Below are 19168 nucleotides of genomic sequence, written 5' to 3' on the forward strand. Positions count from 1 at the left end.
TGTCTCTCCCTATCTCTCTGCCCCTCTCCCCTGCTGTGCTCTCTCTCAAAATAAACATAAAAAAAAAAAAAAAAAACCAACAACAACAACAACCTACGAACTTTCAAGATCCAGTGATTTCAAAGCTGTGTTCACACTATTGCCCTGTCCTGGCACTTTGATGCATAAGCAGAAATGCCAGCCATCCTACCCCAACGTCCTGAGATGTTAACTTAGTAGGTGTTTACTGAGCAGCCTCTATGTGCCATACACCATTCCAGTGTCAGAGACACAGACAGATGAGGTTCCTACCCGCGTGGCAGTTGAGGGAGGGAGTGAGAGACACCAAACGCACACACAAACGAGACAACCACGAGCCACGGCAGGTGCATTGTGGCAACAGACTAGAGTGATGGGTAGAAGGCTTACTGGAGTTTGAATGTCTCTGATGTGACCTCAATGCTGAGATCAGAATGACAAGAAGTCAGGCAGGAAACGAGAGGCTGAGGAGAGTAATAATTTAGATTGAGGAACCAGCCAGTGCAAAGGCTAAGTGAGAACACGCTTGGCTTTTTAAGAGACCAGGATGCTGTGGAGTAAGGGGTGAGGGAGAGAGCCAGGAGGTGAAGTTAGGCAAGGGGGAGTCACCTAGAAGAGCCTTGTCAGTCAGGAGAACAACTCTGGCTTTTGTTCCTGGTGATGGGAATGGTGGTTGGCAGAAGAATGGCTCCCAGAGATGTCCATGTGCTAATCCTCAGAATATGTTACACTGGAAAAAGAACTCTGTGGCTGTGATTAAGGTTAAGGACCTTGAGATGGGGAGATTAGCCTGGATTACACAGATGGGCCCAATCTAATCACACAAGTCCTTAAAAGTGAACAACCTCTTCTAGCTGTGTTCAGAGAGAGATACAGTGACACGGAGTCAGAGACACTATGCTGTTGGCTCCGAAGACAGAGGAAGAAAACTGCAAGCCAAGAAATGCAGGTGGCTTCAACAAGCTGGAAAAGGCAAGGAAACGGACTCTTCCCCTGTGGCCTCCAGAAGGAAGGCGGCCCGACTTCAGCTCAGGTCATGATCTCACAGCTTGTGAGTTGAAGCCCCGCATCGGGCTCTGTGCTGACAGCTCAGAGCCTGGAGCTTGCTTCGGATTCTTTGTCTCCCTCTCTCTCTCTCTCTCTCTCTCTCCCCTTTCAAAAATAAACATTAAAAAAAAAAGTTTTGGGGTGCCTGAGTGGCTCAGTCAGTTAGGCGTCCGACTTCAGCTCAGGTCATGATCTCACTGTTCGTGAGTTCGAGCCCCGCGTCAGGCTCTGTGCTGACAGCTCAGAGCCTGGAGCCTGCTTCGGATTCTGTGTCTCCTCCTCTCTCTGCCCCTCCCCGGCTCACACTCAGTCTCTGTCTCTCTCAAAAACAAACAAACATTTAAAAAAAATAAATACAATTCAGTGGCTTTTTGGAAATTCACAATGTTTAATCATCACCATTGTCTATTTCCACAACACTGTCACCACCCCCCTGAAGAAATCCTGTTCCCATTAGCAGTCATTCCCCATTCTCCTCTCCTCCCATCCAGCAACCACCAATCTTTTGGTCTCTATAGGTATGTCTCTGGACAAATGTCTCCTGGACATTTCATATAAATGGAATCACAGAGTATGGGACCTTATGTGCCTTTCCCATAGCATGTTTTCATGGTTCTTCCAAGTTTTTGTGTATCACTGCTTCATCCCTTTTTAAGGCCAAATAATATTCCATTGTGTGAATAACTTCTGTTTGTCCATTTATCAATTGATGCACTCCTGGGTTGTTTCCACTTTGGGCTATTATGAATAATTATGCTGTGAACATTCACGCGTAAGTTTTTATGTGAGCGCGTGTCTAGGGAGAATTGCTGAGTCATATGGTAACTGTTTAACCTTTTGAAGAAATGCCAAACTTTTTTTTTTAATGTTTCTTTATTTATTTTTGAGAGAGAGCGCAGGGGAGGGCCAGAGAGAAGGGGAGAAAGAGAATCTCAAGCAGACTCTATGCTGTCAAGTGCAGGGCCTGATGCAGGGCTCAATCACGAACCATGAGCCAAAATCAAGAGTTGGACACTTAGGGGTGCCTGGGTGGCTCAGGCGGTTAAGCATCTGACTTCAGCTCAGGTCATGATCTCACAGTTCAAGGCCCACGTCAGGCTCCTGCTGTCAGCACAGAGCCCACTTTGGATCCTCTGTCCCCCTTTCTCTCTGCTCCCCCCACTCTCGCGTGTTCTCTCTCAAAAATAAACAAATGTTAAAAGAAAAAAAAAAGAGCCGGACACTTAACCGACAGATCTACTCAGGCGCCGCAAGGAAATGCCAAAATTTTATAAAGTGGCTGCACCATTTTCCATTCTCATCAGCAATTAAGATTCTAATTTCTCCACAACCTCACCCAAACTCATTATTGTCTTTTTTTTACTATAGCCACACCAGTGGGTGTGAGGCAGTATCTCATTATATTTTTTTGGAATGTTTTGATTTATATTTCTCTAAAGACTAATGACATCGAACATCTTTTCAGGTGTTCATCGGCCATTGTTTTTTGGGGAAATGTCTATTCGAATTCTTTGCTCATTCTTTAATCGGGTGATGTCTTTTTTATTGTTGAGTTGTAAGAGTTCTTTATATTTTCCGGATACTAGACTCTTAATATATGATTTGCAAGTTTTTTCTCACATTCTGTAAGTTGTCTTTTTACTTTCTTGATAGTGTCGTTTGAAGCACAAAAGTTTTTCATTTAGTGAAATCCAATTTATCTATTCTTTTGTTGCTTGTGCTTTAGGCATATCTAAAAAACCGTTACTTAATTCAAGGTTATGAAGATTTATGCCTCTGTTTTCTTCTAAGAGTTTTACAGGGTTAGCTCTTACACTTAGGTATTTGATCCATTTCATTTTTGTATACGGTGTTAGGTAAGGGTTCAAATGCATTCCTATTTTTTTGTTTGTTTGTTTACTTTTGGGAGAGAGAGAGAGGAGCTGAGAGAGAGGGAGATAGAGAATCTGAAGCAGACTTGGAGCTGTCAGAGCAGACCCCAGTAGGGGGCTCAAACCCACAAACCATGAAATCACGGCCCGATCCGAAGTCAGATGCTTATGACTGACCCCATCAAATTAATTCTTTTCCATGTGCAGATCCACTTTTCCAGACCATTTGTTGAAGATACCATTCCTTCCCCACTCAACGGTCTTAGCACCCTTGTAGAAAATCAATTGGCCATATATATATATATGGGTTTATTTCTGCATTTTCAACTCTATTCCATCGATCTATTGCCTATCTTCAAGTGAACCGCATTTTTAAAAGATCACCGCGGCTGCTCTGAGACCAGAATGGAAGGCAAGGGGTGGAATGCTAGTCTGAAGGCTACTACAGCTGGAATAGTCCAGATATACTGCTGGCTTAGTTCAGTTATGGTACTAGACATAAAATGCAGATAGATCTTGGGCTGCCTGGCTGGCTCAGTCAGTGAAGCATGCAACTCGATCTCGGCGTCCTGAGTTTGAGCCCCATGTTGGGCATGGAGACTACTTTAAAAAAAATAGGCAGGTCTCTGACTACAGCAATGAAATCAACAGGACCTCCTGATAAACTGGTGTGGGATTGGGGGAAAGAGGAGATTCAAGGATGACTACTACTAGTTTTTGCATGAAAGGAGACACCATTAACTGCCACAGGGGGGACTGGAAGACAGCAGGTTTAGGGAACAAGGGTCTGGAAAGCAGAGCTGTGCTTTGATCGGGTTACACTTGAGATTGCTAGGAGCTACCCAAGAGGAGGTATCAGATAGGCAGCCAGGCACATGGACATGGCCTCAAGGTTGGAGATAAGCAATATAAAGATGGGGAGTCCTGGGCATAGAGGTGGCAGTTTAAGCCACAAGATTTGAGGAAAGCATCATAAGGGGTAGAGAGAAAGGAGTCCATGCCCCAGACCCAGGCCCGTGGACTTCTAGAAGTCAAGCAGAGAAAAGCCTGCAGAAAAGACGGGGACCGAGTTGTCAGTGAGGAGGAACCAAGAAAAACAGTTTCCAGGAGAAAAGAGCAATCTGTGAGAAATACTTCTTAGAGGCAAAGCAATAGAAGAATCCAGAAGAGACCTTGGATTTAGCCACAAGGAGGTCATCGATGACTCAGCAGAGGGAGAAGGTTGGGAGAGAATGGGTGGAGAAGAGGAAGTAGAAGCAGCAACCTCAAATAAAAGAGAGTAAAGAAACGCAGGAGGTGTTTAAAGAAAAGGTGTGCAGTATGTTTTGTTTTTCTTCAGTATTTTATGATGCTTTGACACCCTGGGGCCGGGAGAAACTGTCCCTCCCAGCACTAGCTAATTCCAGATATACCAAACAGCTTGCCTGAGAGCACGCCTTTCCTGCAAATCCAAATCCTAAGCCCATATTCGTAACCACCTTCTTTATCTACCTCTCAGCACCGGCCAACACTCCTCCTGCCCTAAATTTCCAGATGGCCAGCTAACAATTAGCGACCGCTGCTATCGCCCAGAGCCTGCCACAAGTATTTACACTGCCCAATCTTAAACTTGCTCAAACTCACCTGCCCTGGTTTGCCCATTCCTTCCCTTGGAAATCACACTAAAGATTCTGAGCCATGCTTTCCCTGCACTCCTTTCTCCGGACGGACTTGGGTGCTTCCCAGTATGGCCCTGCCTCCTCCCCTGGGGAACTGTAAGTAATAAACTTCTTTCGAAGTTGTCTCTATGTCTGTCATCTTACCTTGACTAATTAAAACAAATCCCTGGGGCGCCTGGGTGGCTCAGTAGGTTGAGCGTCCGACTTGGGCTCAGGTCATGATCTCACGGTCTGTGAGTTCAAGCCCCGCGTCGGGCTCTGGGCTGACAGCTCAGAGCCCGGAGCCTGCTTTGGCTTCTGTGTCTCCCTCTCTCTCTCTGCCCCTCCCCTGCTCATGCTCCGTGTCTCTCTCTGTCTCATAAATGGATAAAACATTAAAAACAATAATAAAAAAATAAAACAAATCCCAGCTACAAATCAAGATGCGGGGGAGAGTCAAGGGACGTTTTTGGTTGTTGTTCTTTGTTGTTAAAGACAGGAGACACTTGCACATGCTTAGACACCAAACAGCCAGTCTAGAGGGAGAACGTGATAACACAAGAGAGTGAGCATAATTGTAATTGTAATGGTATGTCCATGTGTCAAAACTTCTGCGAACTCTGAGGAAGAACCGTGCCATCTATTTTAACATTTGCTGTTATTGTGACTTTAAATCTCGTAATGCTATCATCTAAATACCCATTATTAAAAGACACTGCCAAGGCTGGATAATGTATGTGAAAATTGGTAACTTCATGACTGAAGTCAAATATGATGAACGCTACGAGGAAGGCCAGACATCTGCCACAGCTCCCTACATCGTCAGTCTACAGGAGCCTCCTTGTTTCTAGGTGCCTTCCCAATTCACCACGCACCCCCCCTCCCCGTGGGATGCCTTTCAAAAGGCTAGAGTTGGGGTGCAGGAATCAGGTCCCCGTCTCCGAACCTCAAATACGAAAATGTTTGTGGGGGTTGAGATTTGATCTTCTGCAAATCTAAACCCAAATATTAATCTTTCTTATGCAGTGCACGGTAACTGATCACACAGGATATTCAGCCTGGAATGTTTTCCTTCTATGGAAGCAGTAGTACCATTAATGAAATGGATTCCAGCTAGAGCTTGTTATCTTCTGTAAACGTAATTCTAAAAATGCGAGGAAAGAAAATGAAGTCAGCCGTTCTGCTTCCTAAAGGGAACTTCAGGAATGTTTATCCCCAGCTCAGTTTTCTGCTTAATAAAACATCGTATTGCAGATACAGGTATAAAGTAACTTAAAAAAAATTTTTTTTAATGTTTATTTTTGAGGGGGCGGGGCAGGGGCAGAGAAAGAGACACACAGAATCTGAAGCAGGCTCCAGGCTCTGAGGTGTACCCCCAACGTGGGGCTTGAACTCATGAACCACAAGATCACCACCTGAGCCAGTCAGACGGCTCAACTGACTGAGCCACCCAGGCAGGCACCCCTAAAGTACCTTATAATACACACAAAGTCATTTCACAGGAGTTTTTGTGGTTTATTATGAAAAGTAAACAAATGTCTAAGCTTTGGGCATGATCTTGGCCTAGAGGTGATCAAGCAGCTGACAGCAAACCATCAATGACGATGTAAATAAAGTGGGGACAGTCCACCACATTCACAGCATTACCAAAGGGGATGAACTTATGTGATGGACATTCTGAAGGTGACTCCCAATGAGTATAATCCTCTTTCCTTGTTCGGGCAGAACCTGTGACTTGCAAAGTGGCAAAGATGATGAGACAGTCTTTCCCATGCTTATGTTACATTATCTACAGCTCCATCTCAGCGGACTAGACAGCATCACCTGTGGGCCCTGAAGCCAGCTGCCATGTGGTGAGAGCTGGTGGCAGGACTACAGGTAGCCCCGGCTGTCAGCTAGCAAGAGAACGGGAACCTCAGTCCCATAACTGCAAGGAACTGAATTCTGCCAACAATCCCACAAGATGGAAGAGAACCCTAAGCTCCACATAGGACCACAGCCCAGCCAGCATCTTGACTATAGCCTTGGGAGATCCTGAGCAGAGGTCCCAGCTCAGCCGTGCCCAGATTCCTGACCCCTGGAAACTGAGATTGAAAATGTTATGTTGTTTCAAACCGCTAGGCTTACTTTTAAAAAATTATTTAAAAAAAAGAGGGGAGGCACCTGGGTGGCTCAGTTGGTTAAGCATCTGACTTCAGCTCAGGTCATGATCTCACGGTTCGTGAGTTCAAGCCTCGCATTGGGGTCTGTGCTGACAGCACAGAACCTGCTTGAGACTCGAAAGGAACATGGAAATGAAAAGAACATAAGCCACATTCTGGCTTCTACTACCAGTATATTATAGCTCCTAATTTTAGCTGGAACTTACTTTTACTCTTCCAAATTATGGAACAATCTACTTTCCTTAACAAGGTATCATTTTAAATTACCAGGGAATTTAAAGATTTACTGAGATTTAAAGATATACTGAGATATATTCTTCTTCATAGAACAGGATACTTCTTGAAAAATCTTCCCTGAGAGCAATAATGATTCTAATGCCTTAACCAAAGATGGAATCGGATCTCCTTAATTATTCTCCTTTCTAGAAAGATTTGTTCAGCGCTGACAAAAACAGTCAACAATATTATGTACCTCCCAGAGACAGACCTAGGTACAGAACAAAAATTAGAAGACACGATGGGGTACATGGGTGGCTCAGTTGGTTCAGCATCCAACTTCGGCTCAAGTCATGATCTCATAGTTCGTGAGTTCGAGCCCCACGTAGGGCTCTGTGCTGACAGCTCAGAGCCTGAAGCCCGCTTCGGATTCTGTGTCTTCCTCTCTCTCTGCCACTCTCCCGCTCGCACGCTCTCTCTCTCTCAAAAATAAATAAACATTAAAATTTTTTTTTAAAAAATTAGAAGACATGAATTCTTAAGTAATAGAACTTCGATGGAAAGCCTAGAAATTCACAGAGGGTCCCAAGTTCCAGGAAGGAACAGCAGCCCAGGACTCAGAGGCCAGTATTTCAAAATAAGGTTCTCTGTAACAGTGAAATTGGGAAAAATCAATCCATTAACGGAAGCCATCAACCACTGGTAAAGGTCACTCTAAAAGCAAACACAAAAGCAAAAAACCAAAAATGGTTAGATGAGTCGGGGTTGAGATTATATATGGATATCCAAGGTCAACCATGGAAATTATTACAGTAATTTAGCAAAATGAAACCTTGGATCAGGAGCTAGTTTGGGCACTAAAAAAAAGGGGGGGGGGAATTCTTTCACATGACACAAGAAAACAATCTGCAGAACTTGAATAAAGGAATGACCTTTAAAATGAATAAATTTAAGTCTGTGAAAAGCTCATTATAATGTCCTTATTTCTTAATTTGTCCCTGGACTGGTTACAGTCAATACTACTGCTAAATTTCTTACTCAAAACCACAACATCTGATCTCTCCCCTGCTCAAAAAGGTGGTGTGACTTCTCACTGCCTGCTTTAATCAATTCTAGCCCCTTAGCAAGGCATTCAAGGCTCTTCACCAGCTTCTCTTTGACCCTCTCCCTCCTCTGTACTTGGGGAAGTCCTACTCCTCTTTTATGTGCAAGACTCTGATGGGTGGCCTGTCCCATCCTGGATTCCTTACTCCTCCCCTGCTCCATTCCCTTTATTTATTTTTTAAAAATTTTAACCTTTATTTATTTTTGAGGGGGAGAGAGAGACAGAGAGACAGAGAGACAGAGAGACAGAGAGAGAGAGAGGGAGACAGAGAGAGAGGGAGAACATGAGTGGGGGAGAGGCAGAGAGAGAGGGAGACACAGAATCTCAAGTAGGCTCCAGGCTCTGAGGTGTCAGCCCAGAGCCCGACGCAGGGCTTGAACTCATGAACCATGAGATCATGACCCCAGCCAAAATTAGACGCTTAACCAACTGATCCACCCGGGTGCCCCTGTGAAACTTTTCTAAAATATTCTGCATGTTGCTTTACTTAATAAAACCACTTCAAAAGGGATTTTGCTGTGACCTTAGATTTTAGATAGCTTTTAGGAAATTGTTTTAAAACCAACAAAATTCAACTCTTAGGGAAAGTACTCCAAAGACAGCAAGACTTTCCTTTGGCACTAGACCAAGCCAAGCTAAGCGTGTTAATCCTAAGAGCAAAGCTAAAACCTACAAGCAGGCTAAGAAGAGAGTGCTGTCACTAAGTGGGTGGGATCTAATGAACCTTGTTAAGATTGATGAAAAGAAAAACTTCAACTCTGAAATTCTACTTCCCAGGTTTGGACAAGTAGATCCCATCTGGCTAATACTATCTAGCTTTGGGAAATTCCAAACCATAAATTCCTCCTCTGACTCCCCACATGCTTTGAACAGGCATGCTGAAAACCAAATGCTCACTGACATGCATTCCAGAACTAGAATACTAAATACAGGGACATAGATCTTTAGAAAAGGGGCACACCATTCAGTTGACAGTTTATGCTTTGCCACTTGTGTAAGTTCTAAAGATAGTCAAAATTAGATCTTTTTTTTTTAACGTTTTTTTTGTTTATTTTTGAGACAGAAACAGAGCATGAATGGGGGAGGGGCAGAGAGAGAGGGAGACACAGAATTGGAAGCAGGCTCCAGGCTCTGAGCCATCAGCCCAGAGCCGGACGCGGGGCTTGAACCCACGGACCGCGAGGTCGTGACCTGAGCTGAAGTTGGACGCCTAACCAACTGAGCCACCGAGGCGCCCCATAGATCATCTCTTTTTATTTAACAACTAAAATTTAGTCCATATTATAGGCAATGTCAATCTGCAGAAATACTGGAGGAATTAAGAAAGTCGTACAAATTTCTACTAGTAGAAAATATCTAGCATGTCGTATATGTAAAAGTCAAATTAAAAAATTCAGGGCACCTGGATGGCTTAGTTGGTTAAGCACCTGACTTCGGTTCAGGTCATGATCTCATGGTTTGTGGGTTTGAGCCCTGTGTCAGGCTTCCTGCTGACAGCTCAGAGCCTGGAGCCCACTTCAGATTCTGTGTCTCCCTCTCTTTCTGCCTCCCGACTGGCCCTGTCTCTGTCTCTGTCTCTCCCTCTCTTTCTGCCCCTCCCCCACTTGCCCTCTGTCTCAAAAAATAAATAAATATTAAAAAAAAAAAAAAAGATGGGGCGCCTGGTGGCTCAGTCAGTAAGCATATGACTTCAGCTCAGGTCACAATCTCATGGTTAGTGAGTTCGAGCCCCATATGGAGTTCTGTGCTGATAGATCAGAGCCTGGAGCCTGCTTCAGATTCTGTGTCTCCCTCTCTCTCTGCCCCTCCTCCGATGGCGCGCTGTCTCTGTCTCTCTCTCTCTCTTTCTCAAAAATAAATAAACATTAAAAACATAAAAACTAAATAAAAGAAAAAATTCAGAGAGGGGTGCCTGGGTGGCTCAGTCGGTTAAGCGTCCAACTTCGGCTCAGGTCTTGATCTCATGGTTTGTGAGTTTGAGCCTCACATTGGGCTCTGTGCTGACAGCAGAGTCTGCTAGGGATCCTCTGTCCCCCATCTCTCTCCGCCCCTCCCCCACCCATTCTCTCTGTCTCAAAATAAACTTTAAAAAAGAAAAAATTCAGAGAAATCTCTTCCTAAGAAAAATTGTGAAGGTCTTTAATTGGAGTAGTACCTGTTATGTTGCCTAAAAGCCAACTTCTAAATGTGATCTTTATAGTTTCAAATACATCACCCCATATACCAAATTGCCTGCTTCTAAACAAATACAACAGTGACCATTCTCCATCATATCTTTATTCATTATATATAAAGGGTTTTTGCCCTAAGAACCTATTCCCATCCCCCAGCAGTCACTTGCTATTACACTCAAGTTCTATAAACACAAATCTGGGCTGTGGTTTTTTGTTTTTAATTTTTTTAATGTTTATTTTTGAGAGAGAGACAGAGAGTGAGCAGGAGAGGGACAGAGAGGGAGAGAGGGGGACACAGGATCTGAAGCAGGCTCCAAGCTCTGAGCTGTCAGCACAGAGCCCAGTGCAGGGCTCAAACTCACAAACCGTGAGATCGTGACCTGAGCCGAAGTTGGACACTTAACCAACTGAACCACCCAGACGCCCCTGGGCTGTGGTTTTATAGACACTATAAAGGAAATACAGAAACAACCCTGGAACTTCCACAACCTGATTTCCTTAGGTTGAAATGTAAACAGACCCTGAAACAACAGGGTGTTATGGCCCCAAGCCAAGATTTTCATTAAGAAGAAAAAAAAAATCAACTATTTCCTGAATTTTATTTGTTCACTTTGAATGTTCTTTCCATATTAAGTAGGCAAAACAATGCTAATATGTGACCCTTGTGATTAACTTAAAATCCATTATGCCCACCAACACAACTTAAGCTCCAAAATAAATTCATTTGTCAGATTAACCAACTATTATGTAAACTGATTCATGAAAATAGGAATAAATGGGACACTATTATCTCCACTCTTGAGAGCCCGACCTCTCGAAGTGTGCTTTGGGATCCAATGCACTGGCACCCTTGGGAGCTTGTTGGAAATGTGGACTCTTGGGCTCCATTGGGACCTGCTACATTAGAACTTCCACTGCAATAAGATTCCCACAGAAATTTTCTCCATGTCCAGCCTGGGAAGAACGGCTCTAAAGCACCACTATTCAGTATTTTCTGCAATTCTGGAAATGTTTTCTATCTGTCCTAATATGGTAGCCACTCATTACATGTAGCTATTGAGCACTTGAAATGTAGCTAGTGCGACTGAGAGACTGTTTAATTTTATTTAATTTTAATTCATTTTAATATAAAAAGACACATAGAGGGGCGCCTGGGTGGCTCAGTCGGTTGAGCGTCTGAGCATCCGACTTTGACTCAGGTCATGATCTCACGGTTTGTGGGGTCGAGCCCCGCGTAGGGCTCTGGGCTGACAGCTCAGAGCCTGGAGCCTGCTTCAGATTCTGTGTCTGTCTCTTTCTCTCTCTCTCTGCCCCTCGCCTGCTTGCACTCTGTCCCCGTCTCTCTCTCTCAAAAATAAATAAACATTAAAAAAAAGTTTTTTAATAAAAAATAAAAATAAAAGACACATAGTGAGCGACTACCACATTGACTGGTACAGCTATCTGGGGAGTCAGTGTGTACCTACAAGCAAAGGGTCAAGAAGTGACCACTGCAGCCAAACCCGCCAATCCAGCAACACATAACACAATTCACGCAGAACGACTTGAAGGCCAGTCCTCTTCAGCTGCCTCCCCCAGAACATCAGGTATGGAGCATGAATTTCCAGTAACATTTTTTTTTTTTAATTTACTTTGAGAGAGAGAGAGAGAGAGCACAAGTGGGGGAGGAACAAGAGAGAGAGAGAGAGAGAGAGAGAGAGAGAGAATCCCAAGCAGGTTCTGCACTGTCAGCACAGAGCCTGATGCGGGGCTCGAACCCATGAACTGTGAGATCATGACCTGAGCTGAAATCAAGAGTTGGATGCTTAACTGTCTGAGCCACCCAGGTGCTCCTGGAGAATGAATCTCCAGATGACACTGTGACCATTCTGCTTCCTTTCTCCATCAGGTTTCCAAAATTAGCCCCTCAGCTCTAGAGTTTTCATACTAATTTCTTAGAAATCTCACTACCAGATAAAAAAGGAGTCGATCAGCCTTTGATAAGAGGCAGCTTCCTGGCTCTGAGTCCTGAGGATCCCCGAGGGTATGGTACCTGAACAAACCGGTGGGGGTGGGGAGTGGGAGAGGGCCCAGAGCTTGCAACAGATTTTTATGACTCAAACACTGGGTAAAGACCCTGGGAGGAGGGAAGAATTTTGGAGCCTGACAGTCTTGACAAAAGAGCCCTCATAATAACCCTCATAAACCCCTCACAAAGGTAGTCATAGAAGCAAATGAAATAGCCTATGTAAAAACTGTAAAATGTTGTAAAATTTATTATTATAAAAAAACAAGGCTATGCATGATAGAGCAAAATAGTCAGAGTGCCTGGGTGGCTCAGTAGGTTAAGTGTCTGACTCAATTTCCACTCAGGTCATGATCCCACAGTTTGTGGGAGAGAGCCTCATTTCGGGCTCCGTGCTGACAGTGCAGAGTCTGCTTGGGATTCTCTCTCTCTTTCTGCCCCTCTCCCTGCTCATGCTCTCTTTCTCAAAATAAATAAATAAACTTAAAAAAAAAAAAAAAGACAAAATACTCAGACAAACCTTGGCAAGTGAGATAAAATTTTCTACCTTACTGGTTTCATACAAAAAAAGGGACACCTGGCTGGCTCAGTCGGTACAGCATGTGACTCTTGATCTCAGAGTTGTGAGTTCAAGTCCCATGGTGGGTATAGAGATTACTTAAAATCTTAAGGGGCGCCTGGGTGGCTCAGTCACTTAAGCGTCCAACTTCGGCTCGGGTCATGATCTCACGACTCGTGACTTCAAGCCCGGCGTTGGGCTCTGTGCTGACAGCTCAGTCTGCTAGGGATCCTGCTTCGGATTCCGTGTCTCCCTGTCTCTCTCTGCCCCTCCCCTGTTCACGCTCTGTCTCTCTCAAAGATGAATAAACTTAAAAAAATTTTTTAAATAAAAACAAAATCTTAACAAGAAAGAAAGAAAGAAAGGAGGACATCATCAGCAAACAGTACCAAATCAGAAAATGCAGAACTGCCCCTTCTCGAGGAAGAGCTTAGAATATAGCTGAAGGTCAGAAGATCATTCAAGAAGGCTGGTTATCCCTCACGTAGTAGAAAGTACCCAGTTGACTCAGGCTGAATCTAAACGAAGACAGTATATTCCAAAGTCCCCACACTCCACTATCCGTGTAGCCCAGAGGAAGAACAATACACAGTTCACTATTCTAAGACTATTCAGCTACAATGACACAATGAACAACGCACAAGCACTTGCAGCTGCCTTTGAATAATGAAGGTTTAAGGAGAGTAGGTGTGTTTTCCCTCTTTAAACACACCTGTGGGGCACCTGCGTGGCTCAGCCGATTAAGCATCTGATTTCAGCTTAGGTCACGATCTCACGGCTCGTGGGTTCGAGCCCCACATCGGGCTCTGGGCTGACAGCTCGGAGCCTGGAGCCTGCTTCGGATTCTGTGTCTCCCTCTCTCTTTGCCCCTCCCCTGCTCACACTCGGTCGCTCTCAAGAATGAATAAATGTTAAAAAAAAAAAAAAAATTAAAACAAAAACAAAACACATTTGTGGTGACCAGATAGTTTGAAAGGGCCGCACATCTGAGATGAAAAATTCTTTCTTGCTAGACAGTTGAGCTAAACTGACTCCAGGGCCTATGAAGGGGTCAGCAGGGGTACTGAGAGAGGGTCAGAAAGACTTGCAAAAGCCTCACCCAGTTGCCTGATCAGGACAGACAAGATGTGTTTCCCCTTTTGAGTTGGTCATCTACCAGGCCGCAGAGTTTACTATGAGGAAAAGACCCACCCAAGTTGTTTGCTCCAGAGTAGAATTAATGGTGCACTTGCGGACTGAAGACTGTGTCTGGAGTTGAGTGACTTTTAAATGACTTGGGTGAGTTCAGGTAAAGGCTACATCCAAAGAAATGGGGGCAGATCTGAAGCTACCAAGTCTCAAAAGAAAAGCCCCAGGGGCCTTTTTTACCTCAAAAAGAAACCTGGAACTTATGCAACAATCAAGTTGTCATGCATGTATAATGCTTCACTATTCAATTTGCTAGTTTTAAAAGGAAAAAAAAAAAAAAGCTGCCTTCAAGATTAGCAAGGAATGGGGTGCCTGGGTGGCTCAGTCAGTAAAGCATCTGACTTCAGCTCAGGTCATAATCTCCCAGTTCATGGCTTCAAGCCCCGCGTCCGGCTCTGTGCTGACCGCTCAGAGCCTGGAGCCTCCTTCAGATTCTGTGTCTCCCTCTCTTTCTCTGCTCCTCCCCGACTCACGTCTGTCTGTCTGTCTCTCTCTCAAAAACAAATCTATAAATTTAAAAAGCATTTAAAAATTAAAAAAAAAAAAAAGGATACCAAGGAAGAGGGGTGCCTGGGTCACTCAGTTGGTTCAGTGTCAGACTCTTGGTTTGGGTTCAGGTCATGACCTCATGGTTTCATGAGTGCTGAGTTTCATGAGTGCTGAGAGTGCAGAGCCTGCTTGGGATTCTGTCTCCCTCTCTCTCTGCCCCTCTCTCGCTTGCACTCTCTCTCAAAATAAATAAACTTAAAAGAAAAAAAAAAGAATAGCAAGGAAGAGGCGGCTGATTGCACGCCATTCTAAAGCCTATCTAGGGGAAGTCTGGATTGCTATAAGAAAAAAAAAAACAAACCAGCAGCCATGGGGCTGTGATAGGGTGACAGATGCTTGAGGAAGGCCACACCTGAGCAGAGTTCACTCCTTAAGCAGCTCCCTACCTAGAAGAGAAGGAACTCAGGGAGCTCCACAAACACCCAAAGCACTGCCTCTGTGGTTCCTTGGGTGTGAAGAGCCCATTTCCCCCTCCTGAGCTTTCCAGAATCTTAAGTGCCACAAACTTTACTATATGCTCATTGTGCACAGTCCTGGGAATACACAGGAAAATATGACAAAGCCTCTGCCCTCAGACTAGCCTAGCAGACAGGGGATCACACAAGGGCACCCTCTCCTGGCCCAGCTCTTTTTTTCCAGGTGTCGGGGATCACCTCTATTCAGTGCACACCCATTACGACAACGATTTATAATTAGTCTCCCACACCCCCTACTTCTCAATGAGCTCTGATGGGGCAGAGAAGGTCTTAGCCATCTTGGTTTCGCCAGCACCTAGCACAATGCCCCCCAGAGTAGAATGAACATAGGGAGGTGGGGGAGAACACTCTTTTTTTTTTTTAATTTTTTTTTTCAACGTTTATTTATTTTTGGGACAGAGAGAGACAGAGCATGAACGGGGGAGGGGCAGAGAGAGAGGGAGACACAGAATCAGAAACAGGCTCCAGGCTCTGAGCCATCAGCCCAGAGCCCGACGCGGGGCTCGAACTCACGGAGAGAACACTCTTAACTTTCCAGATAGAGGCTGTGAACCTGCAGAGCGTGGACGATCCACAAGAAGCAAAGGAGACAAAGTCTGACGAACAATACATGCCGTATCCACCTTTTCTTCGCCTCCTCCTTCCCGTGGCTGCTGTTCACTTGGCTTTGGCATAACCCCTCCTCACTACGCGGCTCTACTGACTGTATACACAGTCCATACCACCAGACCCTGGCCCCATCCTCAGGGACCACCCTTCACCCCGAAGAATAGGCCCCATTCAACGAGGCCTCATCCTCCAAAAGGATTCAGTCCTTTCCTATTTTCTAATAACTCGAGAAGGCCCCAAACACAACGGGCTGCCTTGTGAAGCAGACGCTACCACTCCTCACTGGCTGACAAGCGGGGGGTGGAGGGAAGTAGGGCAGGTGGTCTTAAACCCGCTGTGATTTTTCCCACTGCAACTGAAAGAAAATCCAAACTCCTTCCTGAGACGGGTAGGCCGCGTGCGATCTGGTTCCAACCTCTCTCCGAACTGAACCCAGGACTTTCAGTCTCTGGCTGCGTTTTCTTCCAGCTCTTTCTCACCTTGAGCCCTCTGAAAGTGTTGTGTCCTCTACACCTGACTTTGCACAGGATGCCGTCCCTTTTCTTAAGACCTCCTCTCACAAGGTGGACTTCGTTTTTGCTACTCACTTTCTCTTCCTCAAACTATGAGCTTGAGAGCTAGGGCTACGTCAGCACCCAGCTGGGTGTCCCACACATAGTTAAGTGTCTAATAAAACTTTGCTGATTTAATAAAACGGGGGACCGCCATCCCTCCACCCGGCTCCCCCACCATCCTTTTTTTCCGGGTGGTTCCCGCACCAAGTCACCCCCATCACTTGCAACCTGAGTCCCACTGCCCACAACCCACTCTCCGTTATCTGCCTTCACAACTTCCCACCTCGTAAACGCCACTAATGCATCCATTTAGCTGTCCATCTCTCGGCCCTTACACCCCCCAGCTCCCCTCTTAACCCTTTACATTCCATAAACCCCCAAACTGCTTTTCACCATATACCTCCCCATCCACAGACTCCCCTTAAACCCATCCCTCTCGCCCCAGGACAAGCTCCTAAAACCCATCACCTGCTGCTTAACCCCGTAAGCCTTTCAGTCCGTCGCATTTTAACCTCATAAATCCCTTCGGCCTCAGAACCCCCCCCCCCGGCCCGCTTTCAGTCCTCCCTGAGCCCCCACATCTCCCCTCCCATCTCCCCGCCCAGAGATGCACCCCAAGCTCTCACTGTGCACCGTCCTCACTCCTCAGGCCCCCTGTCAACTTGGCCCTGGCCCCGCGGCCCGCCCCCTTCACTCCCGCGACTTTGGGCGGCCCAGGCCCCCGTCGAGCCCGCGCAGCACCTGGCCTGCGCCTCCTCCAGGCTCTGGTCGGTGATGGCCATGATCTGCTGCAGGACCTCGCCTGTGTCGGGGCCTGGTGGGGGCCCGGGCGGCGGGCGGCGCAGGGCCGGGAGAGGCGGCGCGGGGCGCTGCGGGCGTGGCGGGGAGTCCATGGGCGGCGGGACCGGGGAGGCGCCGAGGAGGAGCGGGCCCGCTCACAAAAGCGCCGCAGCCAACCGCCGCCACCCGCGCGCACCGGGCGCGCGCGCCCAAGCCCCACCCCTCGCCGCCGCCGCCAGCCAACCGCCGCCAGCCAGGCCGCCGCGCACCGCCCACAGACACGCCCCTAACTGCCCCTTGCAACGGCCCGGGACTCGGTGGGGAGTTGCCGAGGCAACGGCTCTTCCCATCCTCACTCTCCTCCTGGCCGAGGAAGGGCGACCACTGCTTCGCTCTGCCGCAGAGGCTCCCCGCCCCGCCATGTCCACCTCCCTCACCTGCTCAGAACGACTCCTGCTTAGAGACCTTACTCTTTCTTGGGGCCCCTCATGTCTCCTCAGAGCCCCCGCACCTCCCTCAGAGAGCTCCAGCATTTTTCCTCAAGAGACCCTCAAGTCTCCTCAGAGACCATCCCCGCTACCTCCTCACGCCCTGTACTCCCCGCCAGAGCCCCCACTCCTCCTCAGAGCCCCCACTCCTCAACGGTCCCCACCCTTCCTCAGTGGCCCCCGTGTCCCAGACACCCCCGCCCTCCTCAGAGTACCCTACTCTTCAGGCCACCCCTTCCTTTCTCAGATCCTCGCCAACACTCACCATTCATCTCCAGAAGCCCTAACACCCAGTCCCCTAATGGTCCCCTCAGTCTCGGCCCCGTCAGATGGGCACTAGGGCTCCTGGCCTCCCGGCGCTTCCCTCTAGAGCTTTCCACGCGGGGTGCAATAGTGCGTGGTGATGGTGGCTGGAGGGTTTTTTTGTTGTTGTTGTTTGTTTGTTTTTTTTAATTTTTTTTTCAACGTTTATTTTTATTTTTGGGACAGAGAGAGACAGAGCATGAACGGGGGAGGGGCAGAGAGAGAGGGAGACACAGAATCGGAAACAGGCTCCAGGCTCTGAGCCATCAGCCCAGAGCCCGACGCGGGGCTCGAACCCACGGACCGCGAGATCGTGACCTGGCTGAAGTCGGACGCTTAACCGACTGCGCCACCCAGGCGCCCCTGGCTGGAGGGTTTGAAGTGAGTGATTTTCTCGGCTGCAGAAATCAATTCTCTTTTCAAGGTCTGGCTGACGAGTGATCGCCCGTTGATTCACTCTCTCCGTCTACTCCGGTCGGGGCCTTCAAAACCCTAGCACGCGGTCACTGAGCTACTACTGAAGGGTGCTTCCTGAGGGTCTGCTCTGAGGTGTACCCACCCCAAGTAAGAGTGGATGTCCACAGGTCTTTTGTTTCAAACCACCAGACCTCACAGCTGAGTCAGAGAAGGCTCATCGTGTGAGAGAAAAGGAACAGACTGGACACGAATCACTTCTCCGAAGTCACAGGACCTGCTGGAGCCCGTTTTCTCTGAGGACAGAGTCGAGACGCAGGCTCCTCAAGGGTCCCCAGTCCCTCTGGAAACCCTTCAGGCCAAGGCCCATGTTCTCATTGCCGCTGGAGAGGAAACGCGGTCACCCTATCTGGTTTGACTGGATTGGAGGACCCCAAAGAGGACGGCAGGGAATGGAAATGAGTGATGCGGGATGTGAAGAACCCCTCTGGAAGCTCCCCGAGTAAGGAAACCTGCCACTTGGCCCCAGTAAGAGGAAGTACTAGAAGCTGTGGCGACCAGGACTGTTGTCAGGGCAACAGCTGTTGCCCCGTACAAAAGTTCAGCAGCCCTGTACATGAAACCTCAAAGTTGTTTGTAATTTCAGTGTCTTTCAGAGAACAGTGGGGGCGGAGGGTTGAAAGCTTTAGGGACCAAAACTTGCATGGCGGAGACACCTACAGAAGAGGGGAAAATCGATGGGACCAGAGGAGTGTGGGTTAGAGCCCGGAGGATACTAGTGCGCGAGCGGCCAGCTCAGAGCAAGTGAAACTTAAAACTGCCTTTGGGAGGCCATTTGGGGTCCCCACCCCATACGAAGTGGCTTTGGCACCTAAAGTGACATGTCTGTCCAATGGGCCTGGAGTCCCGCAGAGGCAAGGGCGGCCTTTCATGGGCCTGTGCCCAGGCATATGGTGGGAGGGTCATCATCTCTGGAGATTTCAGGCCTCAGGCCCTAGAAGACATGCTGCCCA

General features: G+C 47.2%; 1 protein-coding gene across 2 annotated transcripts in view; it reads right to left on the reverse strand.

Moving 5' to 3' along the window:
• The window catches only part of PBX4 (PBX homeobox 4), a 42804-nt gene extending 25662 nt beyond the window's left edge, over window positions 1-17142 (reverse strand). Inside the window, exon 1 of one of the 2 annotated variants that reach the window (XM_043587183.1) lies at window positions 16912-17142. In XM_043587183.1, the coding sequence (XP_043443118.1) occupies window positions 16912-17063 (152 nt within the window). In that variant the 5' untranslated portion in view covers window positions 17064-17142. Of the gene's footprint in view, window positions 1-16095; window positions 16314-16911 lie in introns of those variants that run through there. The other variant, XM_043587184.1, reaches the window with a different exon arrangement.
• Window positions 17143-19168: the final 2026 nt, after the last annotated feature.

Source organism: Prionailurus bengalensis, chromosome A2 (genome assembly GCF_016509475.1).
Source record: "Prionailurus bengalensis isolate Pbe53 chromosome A2, Fcat_Pben_1.1_paternal_pri, whole genome shotgun sequence".
NCBI lineage: Eukaryota > Metazoa > Chordata > Mammalia > Carnivora > Felidae > Prionailurus > Prionailurus bengalensis.